The sequence below is a fragment of the Chenopodium album genome, chromosome 9 (assembly GCF_948465745.1).
Source record: "Chenopodium album chromosome 9, dcCheAlbu1.1, whole genome shotgun sequence".
Classification (NCBI taxonomy): Eukaryota; Viridiplantae; Streptophyta; class Magnoliopsida; order Caryophyllales; family Amaranthaceae; genus Chenopodium; species Chenopodium album.
This window is the reverse complement of record NC_137842.1, coordinates 48414717-48436627: the sequence shown is the minus strand read 5'-3', so window position 1 is coordinate 48436627 and position 21911 is coordinate 48414717. Positions and strand designations below refer to the sequence as shown.

Below are 21911 nucleotides of genomic sequence, written 5' to 3'. Positions count from 1 at the left end.
TTTAAAATTAACGGTTATCCGATCCGTTCTGATAAACATTTTTTTGCTTTTTTTTTCCCTACTTAAATCTATTTTTTTAAAATCTAAACTCTTACTTTACTTTATAATTACTTTATAATACCAATGATTTGTAATATTATTAATAATTTGGTCAAAATCATATGATATTGTTGTTAATTAGTGGTAAATTATATCATAATAACTACATAATTCAGTTCAATTATCATTATTGGATATTTTATTGGGTATCCGATAACCGATCCGAAAATCCGGGTATCCAAAGGCAGGGTGTCCGAACTTATCGGTTCGGGTTATGGATATCACTTTTAGGGATTTTGGTTATCGGGTACCCGAACCGTTAGTACTAACGATACGGAAACCCGTCCCATGCTCACCTCTAATTATTTTTAGTGAAAGTAAAAATCAATTTATGTGTACTAAACATGTCAACATAAACCATTTTAGGGTAATTTTAGCTAATTTAATCTGATATAATTTTAATGTAAATAGGCAATGATACTTAGTACTCCCTCCGTCCCTAAATTACATTCCTACTTCCCTCTATTATGTGAGGAATAAATGGTAGAAGTAGGAATGTAATTTAGGTACAGAGGACTATAAATTATATAGAGATTTGATATTTTATCGAAATTAACTTTGATAATACAATATTTTACGGATAGGATTTGTTGTCGACTTATTTTTCTTCACTTAATTATTGTTAGTGAAAGTTAAAAGCAGAAGGTGAAAGTTAAAAGCAGAAGGTGAAAGTCAATTTATGTGTACTAAACATAGTTGTGTAGTGCTGATTGTGGAAATTATTATACATTAAAGTATCATTTGTATAAATGATTATTGGAACGTTTTTAAATTCCTCTTTTTTTACAGAGTAGTTGACACATTTTGACTTTTGATTTTTGACATCATGCAATACACAAATTGTACTTTAGTAGCTTTTGTTGTTCATGTGGGTACTTATTTGAATCTTCACGGAGAAAAAGAGTACGTTGAAAAATGAATAAGAGGGGAGGTGAGAGGTAGGTGACGACTTTTATACAACTTTGATATAGGGCTTTATATTTGGGGTTAAATGATAGGTTCCAGTTTTGTGTACCGTACAGGGAACATTTACTAACATGGTACAGGCACTCTACAAGTTTCGGGTTTAAAATTTTATTACCCGAAACCGGAACCTGTTGCAACAGGTTCCCAATTTTATTACCCAAAATCTAAGCCTATCTATAAGTTCCAGGTTTGGAACCTGCGATTTCAAATAGATTCCGATTTTAGGTTAGGGTACCCTAAATTTTTGCTTATCCCTATTACTTTTTACTTATATATAAAGTATAAACATTAGCGGAAGGGAAAGATTGATTTACTTGACAATCATAGTTGTATGACGTAAATATTTAAATGATTAAATATCTTAAGTATTTGTTCAATTCTTAGATTTCGTTATGACTTTTTAATTAAACTAGGGTGGGCTACGTGCGCGTAGAGGGGCTAGCTCTTGCATATAAATTGTATTGGCGTGTATTTACACCTTTGGTTAAGGTGGTAAATCTAGTAGTTTTAATATGTATTATTTGGGTTATGTGCCTATGTGGTGGCTTTGTAGAAGTCAAAGAAAGCCACCAAAATCCTTTATGATAATTATTTTTTAAAACCATCAAAATTTAACAGTGTTAAATCAAAATTATTATTATTATTAAATAATATTTAACTGATTTGCATTATTCCTTAGCTTCATATCTTAAACCATTGTTAAATCGAAACTCTTAATCAATTTGCATGTTTCAATAATACCTAGTGTGTTTTTCTTCAAATGAATTCTTTGTTAGCTTTAATAAAATGCAGCAATAATATGTAAAATGTTCGTTGTAGCTAAAAACTTAATAATGTAAGTAATTTAATGTTCTAGCTACGACCATCTAACATCTATATCTATATCTAATACTAAAGCAATAATCAATTAGTTATATTTTTTCTCTTAAATTCTCTCCATAATTAATACCAGCACTAGTAGAAAAATTGCAATAGGCAGCCCCCATATGGCACCGGTTCAGGCCAAACTGGTGGCCAAAACCGATCTAGAAATGGGCGGGATTTTAGAACAAGAGAAAAGGCATCGGTTTGGCCTAAACCGGTGCCAAAAATGTAAAAGACACCGGTTTGAACCGGTGCCAAATGAACCGGTGCCTAATTCAAAAAAAAAACCCCGCCTCTTTCCTTCTTCCTTCTCTTTCTCTTTCATTCATTTTCGCTGCTTCAATTCACTGTTCTATTCGTTCTCTTCACTGTTCCATTCCCGAAACCCCTCACCTCACCTGTGAAACCCCTCACCTCACCTGCACTCTTGCCGCAACAGTCGCCGGCCACCATCACCGCCGCCACCCCTGGCCTTCTCTTTCTCCCCTGTCATTCTCTTTCTCCCCTGCCGTGGTGTTTCTCCCCTCAACTCAACCCCCTCCACGCCGACCTCATCTCTTCGTTTCCTGCGCCACTGCCATGAAGGTCGTCGCCGCACCACTGACCACGGAAGCTACTCCATCTCTCTTCCCTTCAAGCTACATTAAACTCTCCGAATTTGAGTGTTTTAGGAATAATTTTTTTTATTTATTCTCAATAATTTCCCATTTATGAACTTATATTAATTTGTTTTGCATGTTGAAGAATTGTTAGGCAAATTAAAATTTAGGTTATAATATAATTTTACTTCAATTTGTTTCAATAATTGGTTTTTTTTATTGGGAAATTGTGAAAATATTAGAAATTAGTAACCTTGTTACTCATTTAGTTGGATATTAGTATGTTTTAATGGTTAATTTAATTTGTTTTGATGTGTAATTTTGAATAAAGTAGAGAATATTAGCCTTGTTACTTAATTAGTTGAATTTTGGTTTGGTATAATGGTTAGAGATTAGTAACCTTTTTAGTTTAGCAATTTTGAATAAATAAAATGAAAAAAATTAGAGATTAGTAACCTTTTTAGTTTAGCAATTTTGAATAAAAAAATGAATTTTGAACAAATTAAAGTAGTGAATACATAGTTTAGCAATTGTTAGTTCGATGAATGATGTGTTTTAGCTTAGAAATAAATTAGTGAATTGACATGTTATGAGAAGTACATACATAATATTTAATCTAATTTTTGTTTTTTGTTTTTTGTTTTTTAATATATAGATTCATATGTGAATTGAAGCACGAGTTTAGCTTAAGGACTACATATTGAGCTCAAGTGGTAGTTGCTATATTGGTATGACTTATAAACTTTACTTAGCTATATTTCGTTCTATTTATCCATTTAATAAAAGTTTATTCATGAAATTTCAACTTGTGTATTGTTTAATTGCAAATAAATACAACAATATATAGAATACTTGCATCATCATATGCCTAGATACCCGTTCAAGGCTTTCTCATTAGGAGAAAGTCTTGAATAGTCCCCGGTTGGGACTGTTCTTGAATGTGTACTCTCACTTAGGTGGTGAATGTATGTTTTCTTTTCGATTTTAAGGAACATTTTGGCTTACCATTTCCTCACTATGTTCTCTGGGTACATATGTGGGTAATTAATTATCTACATCGTGTACTTGGAGAACTAGGGGGAAATGCTGCCGGATTTTCCTTAAAATTGGAAAGTTGACATACATTCACTAGTGAGAGTAGACATTCAAGGATGGGTTAGGTTGGAGAGATAAGGACCCTTTGGAAACATGCATTTTTTCACTATATGAATGGTATATTCACGTTTTGTACTTGAATTTGTTTTACATAAAATATGTAGCAATTACACAATATTCATTATATGTTGCTATATATGTTTAGAGACAATTTACTAAATGGAGAAGGATCGTGGTTGGATGTATGGTAGACGCGATACATTGGAATTTTGGAATGGGGTTCAAGAGTTTTGCGAGAGTGTATTAGATTATCAACACTACCACAATATTGCTAATTAACAACGGTTCAAAATAGCAATAGATAACAGTCAACAACCGTTGTAGATGAAATCGTTGTTGTAGAGGGTGGTATCATGTAACAACGATTACTCTAACCGTTGTTAAATGTATGGTGTTAACAACATTAGACTACCCATTTAACCACTGTCAATATTGATATTCTAACCGTTGTTGATGTGAATAGTTTGTTTGTTGTTAAAGTAAAGATCTTGAATCGTTGCTGTTAATTAACTAAGAACTTAATTATTTGACTATCTATACAAACACAACTAAATTTACACAACCAAATGGATTGTATATATATAAAATAAAAACTAATAAGTTTCACGGTGTCCATTGTAATAGAAAAAAAAAATACGAAGCATTCATAATATTAACTTTAACAATTTGAGAAACATTAAACTAATAAGAAATCTAAACATAATGATTTTTCCACCAATTAGTTTTTACTTCCTAAATCAACTAGCAAAGTAGAGAATGTGGCGTGCCAACTCAGTTTTCACTTCATCAATTTGCTGTGTGCTATAGTTGGGCCATAAACAATCTGAAAAGTACTGCACATATTGAAAAAAATTCTAATCAATAATCAAAGCAATAGTTAATTTTTAATACAAACAAAACATTACAATAAATTTAACATTTCCGGAATTTGTGGTTGGTTATGAGCAATGATATCTCGCATGAACCTTAGGACATAGTAACCACAATCTACACCATTAGTCTGACGAGGACACTGCATAAAAATAAGTAAAATAAATAGAGCGGAAAGACATAACAATGATTCCAACTTACTTATAAAAGACAAGCTAGCTATAAGAAATTTGGGTTAGATTAATTAGTATCCTACGGAGTAAGGCACTTAGGCACTAATGACTATCTTTTCTAAATAAAATTTAGATTCATCATTTGTTTCCTTTTTTTTTTATTAAATTTTTAATTATAGATATCACATAATCTTAAACAAACACAAAAAAATGCAATCTAAAAGCTAGATATTACAAGTTTATCGACATGAAAGTGATATGCAAATAAGTACCTGAATTTTGGACCAAGTTGTAATTTTCTTCACCTTCTTACTTCCTACAACTTGATTTTGATATATAAGTAATGCCCTATCAAATGGTTAAATATTTTTCAAACTTAAGAAAAGTAAAATATAAATATTGTCAAATGTATGGATAAAAAAAATCTTAATAGTATTTTAATAATCAAGCTTACGTCTCTACAACGCTACGTAAATCATCTCCAATAGGACAATTTTCCTTTCGTAAGGGGTCCAAATAATAGACAACATCAGCTTCCGGATCAATCACACATAATATCCAATGGCGCCTACACATTGAGTTCATGATTGTAAGTCATATATAGTAACCAATATATGCATTAATTTAAAAATTGACATGCAATATATATAAGATTGCACTAACCCAGCATTGTATGGTGCCAAATAAACTTTATCTTTCCTTGTAGTCCCCTGAAGTGCATTAACAATATAACGTGCTCGTTCTACACGGTTCTCCTGAATCTTTTCTTCATGTCTACTTTGCACCACTAAAGATATTGAGGACGGACATAAAAACCCAAATTTGCTCTTCCCCGTTGCTTGACAATTGCGATACATTAACCTGATAGAAAAAAAAAAAAAAAAAGGATTTAGTTTAAATACCTAAACACATTATTACACATAATATTATTAATAAATTAAACATATCTAAAGCTTTGATTTCAATTTTTTTTTTAAAAAAAACAATTTAAGTCCGATGATCATTATCATCTCATATCACCTTATTTTTCCTTCATTTAATGATTTATAAATTACTATTTTGTAACAGTCTAACAAAATGAAAAAAGGCAATATTTTTTTAAAAAATATAACAGTTGGTAGAGGCAATAATATAAAAAATTAAAAAAAAAAATAAAAGGAAGAAAAGAAAGATCACGGTAATTTACATGATATATGCAGACATGTGGCAAGCACCTATTTTTTCTTGGGCAATTAATTGAAAAATCTCCTCCTTGCCCATATAAATTTGTTGAGATTGATTCACTATTGCTTCTTCCATAGGAATCATTATCTGCTCGTCTTTTTTCATTCTTTTAGCATACATAAATGTCAATCTTAATTCATGAGGTAGGACATCAACATTAATAACCACTTCCATGTCAACTGTTGAAAGCTTAGTCTTTGATGTTGTCTGCTCTTCAGGTTTTTTTGCTTGCCAAGATTGAGCAACTTCTTTTTCTTTGACTTTTGGTGTTATTGGAATCTATATCATTCTCCCCAACAATTAAATATGTTAACAAAAACACTCATCTTAGACAATCTCATGAAAATTGTACATTATCCAAGCTGAAGGCAAATGACTAAGCAAAGTATGTGTGTTTATATAGTAATTGAATAACATCAAAGATAACTAACCTTTGCATTGGTTTGCCCAGGAAATGATCTTGTCTTTAATGCATTTGATGTAGTCTGCAAGCTTGGAAAGGCAGTAACTTGGTTCTGTAAGAATATATACATACAATTTCAGTAATAGGTTAATAGTTTAACCATTCCTATGCTCATCTGATAGTATATTTTTATAAAATTAAGAATGTGTAAAATAAAATAATGTGAATCAGTGTACATCGTTTTTTGAACCCTTGGTGCAATTAGTTTGATTTGCTTTTGATGTAGGCTGTGTTGGGATCTGCATTTTACAAGTTTGTATCAAAATAAATTAGATAGTTTTTATAGTTTATATTCTGCAAAGTTGGTACATAGATGGGTTACATGATTGACAAACCTTTCCGGCAATAATTACTAAATGGCAAGGCCAAGCAACATGTGTGCCTAGAGCTTCATTTAGAGTATAAGCTTCATCTTTAAGAGGTACCGGCAGTAGAGCTTGTTTCTCATAAATGTACTCAATCGACACTCTAACTTGGTTGGACAATAGTGGTACACCATGTACAACACGTGCAACATTTGGGATGTTATGCACCTTGCCTGTAGCCACAATGCGATAACTTGGCTCTGAGAGTGCTAGTTCACACGCAGTCAAGCCCTATATCATCAGAGATTTCAATTTCAATGTAATCAGACACATGACAAATAATCTTTATAATCTATTAAAGGAAAAGGGGGATTCAATACACAAATTTCAGCATACTATATTATCCTGTATGTTCATCAGTATATAGATGAGTTCACAATATACCTCTAGAAATTCGATAGGACTATTGCAACTTGGAGTGAGCTCCTCCTCATTCTCTTCGGCAATGATAGTATCACAAATAGTTGTCTTCTTGGACTGAGTTCCCGAATTTACTAACGATCTCAACTCCCTTAACTCGTTTGACATAGCCATCACCATTGATTTTAAATCCTTTACCTCATCTTGTGACTCTTTAGGATTTTTTAAGCTTCCAAAATAATCTGTGATATTAACACCAGAACCAACACCCCTTATACGACCTCCATGCTCTGCCTTATTTCCTAAAGCCTTGAAGAGCACATCCTCGCGCCCGGAATCTGGAAACTCGCCATTAGCAGCAAGGTTTTCTAGCATATCCTACATAACAATCGATTAAAAACAACATAATTAGAAAAATATAAAACATTTCAAATTTCTTGTGTATATAAGACATTCCTGTATTTCAAGAGTTCAGCATAGTTTCTTAGGCTAGTTGTAGGAGGAACAAAATTTGGGTTTTAATAGTAAATAATTAAAAGAGGCGTGAAAACACTCACAATTTTCTCCGCAACTTCTTGAGCTTTCTCATAAACTTTCCTGGTTCTCTTATCACTTCGTATAGCCTTCCACATAGATGCTCGTGGTATAGAAGTCATTGGATTATCAGTAGAAGCCAACTCAGCTAACTGCATGAAAAAAGTGATGATCTCCATTTCACGGTATTACATTTGAGCAAAACTAGAGTGCATGAAATGTATTATACAATATAGCTTGAAAATCTCCATGACTAACCATCCTACACTAAATTACTCACTCTAGAATAGGCAAATATGCTAGCTATAAAGAGAAGGCATGATTTATAGCTAAAATCTCAACACTGAAAAGACAAAGGTGAAACTAATGCAAAGGAAATGATCTTCTGGTGGAAATAGAGATTTAAAAAACACTTTGGGTTTACAACTTACCATATCCTGCTCTAAGCGAGCACATCCTCTACGGGAACACTTTTGAGGATATTTGTTTTTCTTTTCTCTTTGTCGATTATCCTCGCTAGTTTTCTGTCCAATATGATTCTGATAAGTAAGTGCAGTCTATAGGATGTATATGCTAAAAATAATAATTATAATCTAGGTTGAGCAATTTACCTTAAATTCATCAGACAATCGACTGCTTACAAAGGACTCCCAATCAGATTTCTCAATAAATGGATATAACTTAGGTGGCTCATCACGTACATTCCCATGGTTATCGTAGATCCAATTTCTTGTTAAAAAGCACCTAAAATACCTCATCTTGTCTGCTGCTTTAGAAATGATCCATTTTTTCTTTTGTTCTGGAATGTTAAATGTTTTCTATCATAAAAGAAAAAAAAAAACAAAAATCACTAAATCAAACTAATTTAAATAAAAAGTAAAGAACTGATTAATAATGCAAAATCATAATATAAGAGAACATTATTACCGAGACATCTTCCCAAATTGCATTTTTCAAAGCATAAGGAACTCGATCCCATTCTTCATATTTGATAGGAATTGTGCTTCGTGTTGTGGCTCCCAAATAACTTGACATGATCACACTATTATTTCCAATAGGTTGGCCTTTTGAGTTCCACTGTACTGGAAAAACCATTTTTCTATTCCTGGCTCAAACAACCTTCTTCATGCCTGTTGCACCTCGCTTAGTTGTTGTTGGTCTATTTCTTTTAAAAGAAGCATTTGTACCATCAGCATCCTGCTGACTGGATCCCATTACCTATAAAATTTAAGTGGAAAAATAGCAGTGAGAGGAGACTACGAATAATGCAACAGAATACTGTAACATTTAGTAGTAGCTACTAATAGGTGGATACATACAATGAATAATACATTGCTGAGAAAATTAAAGATTATAAACATATACTTGGCAAAGCTGTATAATTCATCAGTTGTAACAAAAACTAAATATACCTAAACTAAAAGACCATAAAGGCACTACAGATTAAAACACACACACACACACTAGTAAATGCAGAAAGGAGAAACCTGATGATAATAGGTAATAAAAAAAAATACAGAATAGGTTACTGGTGTCCATAAAGGAAGCAAATATATGGAAATAAAAAACATAGTATCACACTAAATTTTAAATCCATAACATTAGTTTATTCATCAGTTTCACAAATGTGCAAATGTAACTAAAACTCTAATGTCTCATTGTACTATTGAAAAAATCTAGCAAAAAATTAAAGTTTCCAACTACTCGTTGTCTCTTCCATCATTTTAGATCTTGCGCTTCTTTCGAAGGGATTGCATCCAATTCTTCTTTAATGGCCCACCTCGACGTCTCTTACTAGGTCTAATCCATATCCCTTCAGAATGATCAGCTCGCTTATACAAATTAAATCATCTTCGTTAGTATCATCATCAAATGATTGTAATGATTCAGGGAATGGGTGCTCTTCAAATTCATTTCCCATATCATCTTCAACTTGGTCAGCACTAGCATTTTTTCTATTTGTTGATAAGACAATGCTCCAATTCTTATCCTTTGGGTCAGTAACAAAGAAAATTTGTCTTGCTTGAGATGCTAATATAAATGGCTCCTTAGTATAGCTAGCCCTTCGAAAATCAACTCGGGTGAACTTCATATTATCAATTTGGATGCCTTTATTCTCAACCCACATACATTTGAAGACGGGTAACCTAAACATATTGTAATCTAACTCCCACATGCTCACAATAAACCCATAATATGACGTGCTAGCAAAAATAGGATTTTTGTCTTTTGCACTAGAAATATGCATAGCCTCAACCTCAAGAGCCACACCACTGTTTTGCATAGTACTTTGATTATCTCGTTCCTTTGTATAGAAAGTAAATCCGTTTATCTGATATGCAGAATAAGATATGACTTCCATACGGGGACCTCGAAACAAAGCTTTCAGTCTTTCAAAAACAGAATCTGGTCTCCTGTTCAAATCTTCAGCAACCTTTGTTTGTAGCCAATTAACAAAAGTTTGATTGTGTTCAAAAGCTAACCATGCTTGGTTTCTAGTAGGATTCAAGTCCCTTAAGAAAGCCATGTGTTCATCTACATAAGGCTCAACTTCAGAGTTGTTGTGAAGAACATAAAGGTGTGCTTGACGCCATTCATCACGAGATATGGATATCACTACATTTCCCACAATTCCCTTACCCGTTGATGTGATGCTTCGCGACTTTGGTAGACCAATTGGGTCAACATTAAAGAGATATTCACTACAAAAATCAACAGCTTCTTCAGCTAGGGATCGTTGAACCATGCAACCTTCTGGACGACTTCGATTCATCACATACCCTTTTAAGATCTTCATAAAGCGCTCAATTGGGTACATCCATCTCAAATATGCCGGCCCACACAATTGTGTTTCTCTAACTAAATGAACAGTTATATGAACCATAATATCAAAAAAAGATGGTGGAAAAAACATCTCAAGCTCACACAAAGTGACAACAAGTTCTTTTTGCAAATTGGTTAGTTTTTGAGGGTCGATAACTTTGCGACATATTTCAGCAAAAAAAAAGCAAAGTCTTGTGATGGCTCGTCGAACACGTTCTGGTAAAATAGACCTCAAAGCAACTGGCAAGATATGCTCTAGTAGAATATGACAATCATGAGACTTTAAACCTATTAGTTTTAAGTATTTCATAGACACAAGACTACTAATATTTGAAGAATAACCCTCTGGAACTTTAACTCCCCTTAAGAATTCACAAAAAGCAACCTTCTCTTTCTTTGATAACGTATGATAGGCTGGAGGTAAATATGTACGCCTATTCTTAGTCTGAGGTTTTAGTTCTTCTCTAATGCCTAAGTCAACGAGATCTAATCTTGACTTTTTACCATCTTTGGTCTTTCCACGAACATTAAGCAAAGTTCCAATAAGACTATCACACACATTTTTTTCAATGTGCATGACATCAAGAAAATGTTGCACATACAAAGAGCTCAAATATGGAAGGTCAAAAAATATTGACTTCTTCTTATAACCAGTGCTGGGAAGAAGATCTGCATTTTGTTTTCCAAATTTGACTTCCAACCCTTTTACCTTTTCAAAAACTTGATCACCATTTAGTGGCTTAGGTGCTTTACCCTCTTCTGTCTTACCATTGAAAGCTTTTTTTAATCTACGATAGTGATGGTCTGATGGAAGAAATTGACGATAACCAGGATAAATAACTTTGTTACTGTGATTTAAATACATGTCACACATACCATCATCACATATAGGACATGCCTTATATCCTTTGTTACTATATCTAGAGAGATTTCCATACGCAGGAAAATCATTTATTGTCCCAAAAAGCATAGCCCTTAAATTAAAATTCTCGTTATGAGATTCATCAAACACTTCAACACCTGTGTCCCACAACATCTTCAAGTCTTCAATAAGGGGCGCAAGATAAACATCTATGTCATTCCCGGGTTGTTTTGGCCCTGAGATTAACATAGATAGCATCATATATTTTCTTTTCATGCACAACTCTGGAGATAAGTTATATATAACCAGAATAACAGGCCATACACTATATGAGCTACTTTGACAGCCAAATGGGTTCATGCCATCGGTGGCGAGTGCAAGACGAAGATTTCTATCTTCACGAGCAAATTTAGGAAATTCTTTATCAATTTTGATCCATTGTGGAGAATCGGTAGGGTGTCTAAGCATACCATCATCCTTAATCCTCCCATTTGCATGCCAAGTCAGGTTCTTTGCAGCCTCTAGACTACTAAACAAACGTCGAAATCTTGGTACAATGGGAAAGTACCATAACACTTTGGCAGGAACCTTATCTTTCTTCTTGTATCGAGACACGTTGCACTCAGGACACTTTGTTAAAGATGCATACTCCTTTCGATATAAAATGCAATCATTAGGACATGCGTGTATCCTCTCATAGCTCATGCCCATTGAATGCAACATCTTTTGGGCCTCATATGAACTACTCGGAATTGTATTGTCCTCAGGCAACACATCTTTTAAAAATTCAAGTAACGTTGTGAAGCTTTTATCACTCCACCCGTTGCCAGCTTTCATGTTGTACAATTTTAAGATAGTTGACAATCTTGTGTGTTTTGTACAACCGGAATATAAGGGTGTTTTTGCATCATTAGTTATGTTATCAAGCATTTCTGGGCAATCTTGTAATTCTTCCTCAATCACACGCGTCAACTCCTCTAAGTGATCTCCTCCTTCCCAGGTGTTGTCTTCATTTGGCTCATCGTGAGCACCACCCCAATCAAGAGAAACATCTCCAACCTCTACATGTCGAACCCAATTCGTGTAGTTTTCATCTATTCCATAAATGGTCAAATGATCTCTTAGTTCTTCAGCACTAAGTCGGGTTTGAAAGCAACATTCAACACATGGACATATTATTCTATTCGGATGTTTAGAATGTTTAATCGCAAAAGCAATGAACTCCTCCATTCCTTTCTCATATTCTCCTCTGGTACGATCTTTTGACATCCATTTTCGATCCATTATGACTAATCACGAAGAGGACATTTTCATAACGGTCAGTGTTATTGAAGAGTTAATAAATTTTAATCAATCTAAAAAAAAATTTGATTAATTTGATTTTGTCCAATATTCTTTCATTATTATCAAACACTATTAATTTAATACTTCTATCAATTTTTTTTTGTTTTCAGAATTAGTCACGCTGCCACATCAGCTGCTGCTACCACATGGCATGCCTCATCAGATTTCTTGTAATACAATTGTAATACAAGTAGTCTTTGTTTCTGAATGTGTCTACGACTCTAACTTTGTACTGACTTCATATATTTGACTATGATAATTTTAACTTAAACTAATGCATTTGGTGATTTATTCTGTTCAATTCAAATTTTGCTTTTACATGACAACCAACTAAAATATATCTATTCCTAATATCTTTCATCATTTATTTTTTGGCTATTAAATTTAAAGGCTTAGTGACTTTAGCATCTTTGTATTGAAATGATTATTTTGCTTAAAAAAAATAATAATAAAAAATTATTGATGTTCATATAGCTTTGTTTGAAAGAGATACTTACAGAGGTTAAGCTTTTTAAGCAAGAATGAGAGGAGTGAAAGTACTAAGGCTGATATATAAGATGAATTATATATCGAGCATGATCCATGTTTTCATATCCAATTAGAGTAGGGTATAAAATAAGTAATTGATTTTCAAGAGATTTTTTTTTATTATTTCTAAAGTAACAACAGACTTTTGCTTTGGAGCCCCACCTTAAAATGCAACTTTCCAATAATTTAAGTCTAAGCTTGATTTTCAAAAGAAACCCAATTACCTCGTTTGAATGATACAAAAGGAAATGATAAATGAGCTTTTTTTTTTTGTAGTCTTTTAAATTATCTTACAAATGAATTATATATAGATTATATGAACAAAGTAATACTGCATGATATATATTCGAGAGTGGGCGTAAATTTGATGGAGTAATTTGAATCCCTTTATTAGTTTTGTGTTTCTTACAACAAAAAATATGTGAGTGAAACTCAATTTATTGGCATAGTGATTAAATCTATTATAGAGGTTGGTCATCTTCACATAGCTAGAGGTTTGGAATAGTACTTTTTTGCATTTCCATAAGCATGATAGCACTATTTTATAAATGGGTCTTTCTTGTTGATATGTAATACACACAAAGTTCTAGTGTTATTGTGTATTAGGCCTACAAGTCTAATTATGGATGTCAAGTACTTTTACCTCATTCGGAAGCAAAAAAACTATAATATAACCTTACATTGTAGCTGTTAAACTATGTTTACCAACCAGAAGAAATTATTAATCTAAATACGAAATATATATCATTCTAAATGCACATGAAATTGTGTAATTATTCATAGCCAAGTAAAATAATACAAGCTCCAATCAAAAAAATTCACTAAATCCCACCCGTTGCCAACATCATCCCAATAAATCAATATGGAATTGTATTTTCTTTTTATAATTGGAAAGAAACCAACATACCAATCCAACAAACAAAATATCAATATGGGGAAAGAAACAAATTTGAATTAGCTACATACCAAAGATAATACAAGTTAAATTAATTGTGTGTTAGCTATAATATATACATGTCCTCTTAATCATGGTAAACCGACCAAAATTGATTCACCATACATCTAATTTCAACCATACATCTAATTTCATGAAACAATTTACCCAGATTCTTGCCAATGAAGCCACATGCAATTTAAATTAAACAAATTAAACATAAAAAAGCTAAAAATTAGTAATACGGAGTAGATGAATTACTTATCGAAGTCCGCAAATAAGTTGTCTGATATGTACTCTACAAATTGTAACCTCAGCCTCCCTAATTACATCAAATTAGACTCAAATCAGTTTAATTCAAGCAACGAACCCTAAGAAATTAAGATGAATTGATAGAATACCGTACAGAAAGATGTCTTGCAAACCAGAACGAGGAAAGAGAAAAGTGAGATTTGATTTTTTCCCCTTATATATATGACCATTACAGAAACAATGAGAGTGGAATAGTAGCAGTTCCATCACGTTTATGGAGAGTGGAAGCGGAGAAGTAGAGTTTCACAGCCCGCCAAATTCTATTGTGAGTGGGTTTTGTGGGAGAGTGGGATAGAGTTATAGAGGGACTAGAAGCTGATGCTTTTTTGGGGATAAATTTCGGGGGTTTATTGGTATTATTTTATTTTATTTTTTTATTACTATTTTTTAAGAAGAAAAAGTTTATTGGAATTTTACTACAGTAGAAGATACTAAGACCCTTCAACAACGTTTACCAAAGGCCTGTTATTAAAATTGTATTCCTTTAACACCGGTTAAATATAATATGTTGTCTGATTCATAATTCGTTGTTAAAGATATCAACTTATAACAATGGTTCAAGAAGGAGAGTTGTCATACATTATAGTATATTTTTAAAGCTACTTAATATAACGGTTTCTTGTTGACACGTTGTTGTTAAGATCGTTGGATTTTGCAACAATTGTAGTAGTGCAACGCAAACTGCATGGAAAAGGCCTTTATTGTCCTTGTGTTGATTGTAATAATGTGAATGTGGTCGATAATGTTGAAATCATTAGAGATCATGTATTATGTCGTGGGTTTAGGCATTTATAACATGTGTGGATTTGGCACGGAGAAAGTGGAGAGTACAGTGGGGATCTTGATCGGAATAATGTGCGTGTTAGAAGTAATGAGATTCATGTGGACGAGGAATACGAGAATGATGACTTTATTGTTGATAATGGTGAGGATGGAGCCGATGATGATCAGGCGGATGAGGTCGAGGATGAACAAGTGGATGAGATGTTGCATGGTGTTGAAGGTGGAGTGTTTGAGTTATTATCGGAGGCTTCCAAAAAGCCTTTGTATCCCGGGTGCAAAAAATACTCCAAACTATCGGCCGTGCTAACACTTTTCAACATTAAGTCGAAGCATGGGTGGACGGACATCAGTTTTACTTCTTTGTTGACCGCTTGTTGCCTGATGGGAATGAAATTCCTAAGTCTTACTATTACGCAAAGAAGCTCATGTTTCCCTTTGGTTTGGAGTATAAGAAGATACATGCATGTCCTAATGACTGTATTTTGTATCAAAATAAGTATGAACAACTGTAGGAGTGTCCACGATGCAAGCGGTCGCGGTACAAGCGCATGAGTTGCAATCTTGGCACGGAGGGACCTCCTGCTAAGGTGTTGTGGTATCTTCCCATTATTCCAAGGTTTAAGCGTCTGTTCTCAATACCAAAAGACGCTAAAAACTTGAGGTGGCATGCAGAGGGAAGAAAGAAAAACAGAATGCTGAAGCATCCAGCTGACTCTCCATAGTGGAAGAACATTGATTTGAAGTTTGAGGAATTTGGTAATGAAGTCAGAAATTTAAGGCTTGGGTTGTGCACAGACGGGATGAATCCTTTTGGCATTCTTAGTACCCAACACAGCACATGGCCGGTACTTTTAGTGATTTATAATTTGCCTCCTTGGCTGTGCATAAAACGTAAGTATGTAATGCTTTCACTGCTAATAACTGGTCCTAAGCAACCTGGAAACGACATAGATGTTTACCTTGCGCCACTTATTGACGACTTGAGAAAGATGTGGGACGAAGGGGTTTCCGTTTTCGATGCTCATCAGAACGAGATGTTCACATTGCGTGCAGCCCTTATGTGGACCATGAATGACTTCCCTGCATATGGAAACTTGTCTGAGTACAAGGTCAAAGGAAAAAAAGCATGCCCCATATGCATTGATGAGACATCAAGCATATACCTTAAGAATTCTCACAAAGATGTGTTCGTGCGGACTCGAAGGTTCCTTAGGCGTGAGCACCCGTACCGTAGGCAGAAAAAGGCTTTTGATGGGACGGTGGAAGAGGAGACTGCGCCTAGGCCATTGATCGGTGAGGAGGTTTATGCTCGAGTTAAGGGTATACGAACGGTGTTTAGAAAATCTGAAAAAGGTCTTGTCGAAAATGCTCTTTTTAAAAAAGAATCAATCTTTTGGAAGCTTCCGTACTAGAAAGAACACGATGTTAGGCACTGTCTTGAAGTGTTGCATATAGAGAAGAATGTGTGTGATGCTCTTATGGTAACGCTAATGAATATTCAAGGCAAAACATAAAATGGAAAGGGTGCACGGTTAGATTTGCAAGAGTTGGGGATTTGCCCGAAATTGTGGCCTCGGAACAGGGTTAGAAAGGGAAAGGAACCGGACGAGGAAAATGTAAATGTTTCGAAAATAGGAATGGGGAAGAGCAAGGGAAAGGGAAAGGGAAAGGGAAAGGCCACGGATGCTTTAAAGAAGAGAGATGAGGGTAAAGGCAAGGTTGAGAAGACTTATTTACCACCGGCTTGCTATACATTGTCAAGGGTAGAAAAGCGGATGTTTTGTGCATGTCTGTACGGCATTAAGGTTCCATTGGGGTAAGCGTCTAACATGAAAAGATTTGTATCCTTAAATAGAGAATTGAAGCTTACAATTATGAAATCCCATGATTGTCACATTCTGATGCAAGTATTTATATGATCGCAATGCGTGGTATTTTACCGAAGCACGTGAGGGAATGAAGCTATTGCAAGACTTTGTTCGTTTATCAATGTAATATGCATCAAAGTGCTTGATCCTTCTTCACTTGATGCTTTGCAAACAGATGTGATTGTGACTTTGTGCAAATTGATGTATTTCCCACCCTCTTTTTTTGACATAATGGTTCATCTCATTCTTCATTTGGTGCGTGAGATTAAGATGTGCGGTCCAGTGTTCCTGAGGTGGTGCTATCCTTTTGAAAGACACATGGGTACCTTGCAAGATAAAGTAAGGAATCCGGCTCACCCGGAAGGAAGTATGATTCCAGGGACCGTGAGTGAGGAGATTGGTAATTTTGTGGCCAACTATATAGCCGTTGCTGAACCTATTGGTCATCCTTCTTCTCAACATGAAGGGAGACTTGAAGGTCATGGCATAATTGGGTCGAAACGAATGTCACCTGACCGAAATCAGTTCATACAAGCACACCTTTATGTGTTGCATCATGTTGCAAATGTTCACCCATATTTAGACGAGCACATGGCTAGTTTGCGTGACGAATTTCCATCCAAAGGTGAAAGGGCACTTATGCAGTTGCATAATGAGAGGTTTGTTAATTGGTTTCGTGATCGAGTAATGAGTTGATTGAATGATACTAATGTGACCGATACAGTACGGTGGCTTACGTACGATCTTAGGGATGATGTCCGTTCATTTGAGGGATATGACATCAATGGGTACACTTTTTGGACCGAGGGTCGTGATTTGAAATCTTCCTCCACCCAAAACAGTGGTGTAACTCTTGTGGCATCGTCAAGGGAGTTTGCAAGTTCTAAGGATAAATCACCTGTCGATGAAGAGTTGTCATACTATGGTCGAATTCAAGAAATATGGGAGCTTGATTATTGTGACTTCACGGTTGCTCTTTTCAAGTGTAAGTGGGTTGATAATATCAGGCGTAACGTCTAATATGAGGACTTTACTCTTGTAGATCTTGGCCACTTGAATGATAGTGCGGAACCATTTATCCTTGCATCTCAAGCTAAGCAAGTATTCTACGTAACTGACCCAATGGATTCAAAATGGTCTATAGTGCTAGCTGGCAAAAGAAGAATCCTAGGCATTGGAGATGTTGAGGATGAGGAAGAATATGATGCGTTTGATGATTCAGCACCTTTCACTGTTCCTAGACCTGTTGTACTAAATGACATAGACAACGAAGCAGGTTATATGCGATCAGACCACAACGAAGGAATTTCAGATTGAGGTAGTTTGATTAAAAGTTAGTAATGGTTTCATTGCAAATATAGTTTAGTTATCATGTATATAGGAGCATAAGTAGGCAAAAATGACATATTTATAGTTTGAAATTGCCTAAGTGTACTCATTATCATGCAGATACAAGGTTATAGGACCATAAGTAGGTGAAAATGGCTTAAATAGCTTCTACTTAACCCAATTCTTTTGTTTTGTGTATGAACTAACATTTATTCATTCTAACAACCTATATTAAATATATTTAACATGTTTGTAGTTTGAAATTGCCTAAGTGTACTCATTATCATGCATATACAAGGTTATAGGACCAAAAGTAGGTGAAAAAAGCATGCCCCATATGTATTGATGATACATCAAGCGTATACCTGACTCATTCTCACAAAGATGTCTACCTACGGACTCGAAGGTTCCTTAGGAGTGATCACCCGTACCGTAGGCAGAAAAAGGCTTTCGATGGAACCGTGGAAAAGGATACTGCGCCTAGACCATTGACTGGTGCTGAGATTAGTGCTCGGGTGAAAGGGATACGAACGGTGTTTGGAAAATCAGAAAAAACTGTGGTCTCAGCTGCTCTGTTTAAGAAAGAATCAATCTTTTGGAAGCTTCCGTACTGGAGAGAACATGACGTTAGGCATTGTCTTGATGTGATGCATATAGAGAAGAATGTGTGTGATGCTCTTTTGGGGACGCTTATGAATATCCCAGGCAAAACAAAGGACGGAAAGGGTGCACGGTTAGATTTGAAAGAGATGGGGATTCGTCCAGAATTGTGGCCTCAAGTAAAGGTTCGAAAGGGGAAGGAGCCGAGAATAGAAGATGAAAATGTTTCGAAAAAAGGGAAGGAGAAGAGCAAGGGAAAGGGAAAGGCCAAAGATGCGTCAAAGAAGAAAGTTAAGGGTAAAGGGAAGGATGAAAAGAATTATTTACCCCCGGCTTGCTATACAACGTATGTTTTGTGCATGTCTGTACGGCATTAAGGTTCCATCAGGGTACTCATCTAACATGAAAAGATTTGTAACCTTAAATGGAGAATTAAAGCTGACAATTATGAAATCCCATGATTGTCACATTATGATGCAAGTATTCCTACCGATTGCAATCCGTGGTATTCTACCGAAACAGGTGAGGGAAGCGATTACAAGCCTTTGTTCGTTTTTCAATACAATTTGTAGCAAAGTTCTTGATCCTTGTACACTAGATGATTTGCAAGCAGATGTGGTTGTGACTTTGTGCAAATTTGAGATGTATTTCCCACCCTCATTTTTTGACATAATGGTTCATCTGGTTCTTCATTTGGTGCGTGAGATTAAGTTGTGCGGTCCAGTGTTCATGAGGTGGTGCTACCCTTTTGAAAGACACATGGGTACATTACAAGATAAAGTACGGAACCGGGCTCACCCTGAAGGAAGTATAATGCAAGGGACCGTGGGTGAGGAGATAGGTAACTTTGTGGCGGACTACATAGCCGTTGCGGAACCTATTGGTCTTCCTACTTCTCGACATGAAGGTAGACTTGATGGTCATGGCACAATTGGGTCGAAACGAATGTCACCAGACCGAGATCAGTTCTTATAAGCACACCTTTATGTGTTGCACCATGTTTCAGATGTGCACCCATATTTAGACGAGCACATGGATAGTTTGCGTGACGAATTTCCATCCAAAGGTGAAAGGGCACTTATGCAGTTGCATAATAAGAGGTTTGTTAATTGGTTTCGTGATCGAGTAATGAGTGGATTGAATGATACTAATGTGACCGATACAGTACGGTGGCTTGCGTACGGTCTTAGGGATGATGTCCGTTCATTTGAGGGATATGACATCAATGGGTACACTTTTTGGACCGAGGGTCGTGATTTGAAATATTCCTCCACCCAAAACAGTGGTGTAACTCTTGTGGCATCGTCAAGGGAGTTTGCAAGTTCTAAGGATAAATCACCTGTCGATGAAGAGTTGTCATACTATGGTCGAATTCAAGAAATATGGGAGCTTGATTATTGTGACTTCACGGTTGCTCTTTTCAAGTGTAAGTGGGTTGATAATATCAGGCGTAACGTCAAATATGAGGACTTTACTCTTGTAGATCTTGGCCACTTGAATGATAGTGCGGAACCATTTATCCTTGCTTCTCAAGCTAAGCAAATGTTCTACGTAACTGACCCAATGGATTCAAAATGGTATATAGTGCTAGCCGGCAAAAGAAGAATCCTAGGCATTGGAGATGTTGAGGATGAGGAAGAATATGATTCGTTTGATGATTAAGCACCTTTCACTGTTCCTAGACCTGTTGTACTAAATGACATAGACAACGAAGCAGGTTATATGCGATCAGACCACAACGAAGGAATTTTAGATTGAGGTAGTTTGATTAAAAGTTAGTAATGGTTTCATTGCAAATATAGTTTAGTTATCATGTATATAGGAGCATAAATAGGCGAAAATGACATATTTATAGTTTGAAATTGCCTAAGTGTACTCATTATCATGCATATACAAGGTTATAAGACCATAAGTAGGTGAAAATGGCTTAAATAGCTTCTACTTAACCCAATTCTTTTGTTTTGTGTATGAACTAACATTTATTCATTCTAACAAACTATATTCAATATATTTAACATGTTTGTAGTCTGAAATTGCCTAAGTGTACTCATTATCATGCATATACAAGGTTATAGGACCAAAAGTAGGTGAAAATGGCTTAAATAGCTTCTACTTAACCCAACTCTTTTGTTTTGTGTATGAACTAACATTTATTCATTCTAACAACCTATATTCATTATATTTAACATGTTTGTAGTTTGAAATTGCCATTTTGTACTCATTATCATGCATATACAAGGTTATAGGACCATAATAAGTAGGTGAAAATGGCTTAAATGGCTTCTACTTAACCCAACTCCTTTTGTTTTGTGTATGAACTATCATGCATATACTTTACTATACACTAATATTGTTTTATGATTGCTTTGACAGGTGCTTATATCTCATGGTGGACGATCATGATCCTCATTGAGTAGAGGACATTGACGATGATGAGTATGAGGACGAGTACGAGGATGAGGGCGAGGACGAGGACAATGATGATGAGCCTTATGATGTGAATAAGGAGGATGACTTGGGTGAGCCAGAGGATCAGGCTCAAGATGAGTTCGAGCGTAGGCTTGATGATTTTGAAATTTCAGCTGAACGTGCACCGCCTATTGAAAATACAGCACGTGAGATTGTTGGTGAGAGCCCGACTCCTGAAACTCATGGCCAAGGACAAGATCAAAACATGCGGACTGGTGGCAGAGGGGGGGGGGGGGGAAAGGCACCGGCTCAAAGAAAAATAAGGGGTCCGACGAGAAGCTTTAAGAAACCGGACGGTCCCATGGTCTTGGAGTATGACAACAACGGCCAACCTGGGCCCAAATGGCGTCGACAATATGCTAATCAAGTTGGCATGTGTGCGCGGAA

General features: G+C 35.3%; 2 protein-coding genes across 3 annotated transcripts; both read right to left on the bottom strand.

Annotated features, from left to right (window-relative positions):
- Window positions 1-4236: 4236 nt before the first annotated feature.
- Window positions 4237-8766, bottom strand: LOC145559821 (uncharacterized). 2 transcript variants are annotated; one of them, XR_014092976.1, is made up of 11 exons: window positions 8600-8766; window positions 8426-8471; window positions 8104-8196; window positions 7696-7824; window positions 7163-7516; window positions 6749-7009; window positions 6590-6652; window positions 6382-6465; window positions 5913-6229; window positions 4999-5587; window positions 4237-4695 (listed from the first exon to the last, which is right to left on the bottom strand). XR_014092976.1 is itself a non-coding variant. In XM_081621115.1 (10 exons), the coding sequence occupies exons 3-10, from the start codon at window positions 8104-8106 to the stop codon at window positions 5308-5310; spliced, it is 1491 nt and encodes a 496-aa protein (XP_081477241.1). In that variant the 5' UTR covers window positions 8107-8196; window positions 8426-8471; window positions 8600-8766; the 3' UTR covers window positions 4237-5307. The 2 variants fall into 2 exon arrangements, 1 of the variants encoding a protein (XP_081477241.1); XM_081621115.1 differs by having other exon boundaries at window positions 4237-5587.
- A 16-nt stretch (window positions 8767-8782) lies between these two features.
- On the bottom strand, window positions 8783-12641 carry LOC145557685 (uncharacterized). The gene is made up of 2 exons (XM_081618862.1): window positions 9468-12641; window positions 8783-8890 (listed from the first exon to the last, which is right to left on the bottom strand). The coding sequence occupies exons 1-2, from the start codon at window positions 12639-12641 to the stop codon at window positions 8783-8785; spliced, it is 3282 nt and encodes a 1093-aa protein (XP_081474988.1).
- Window positions 12642-21911: the final 9270 nt, after the last annotated feature.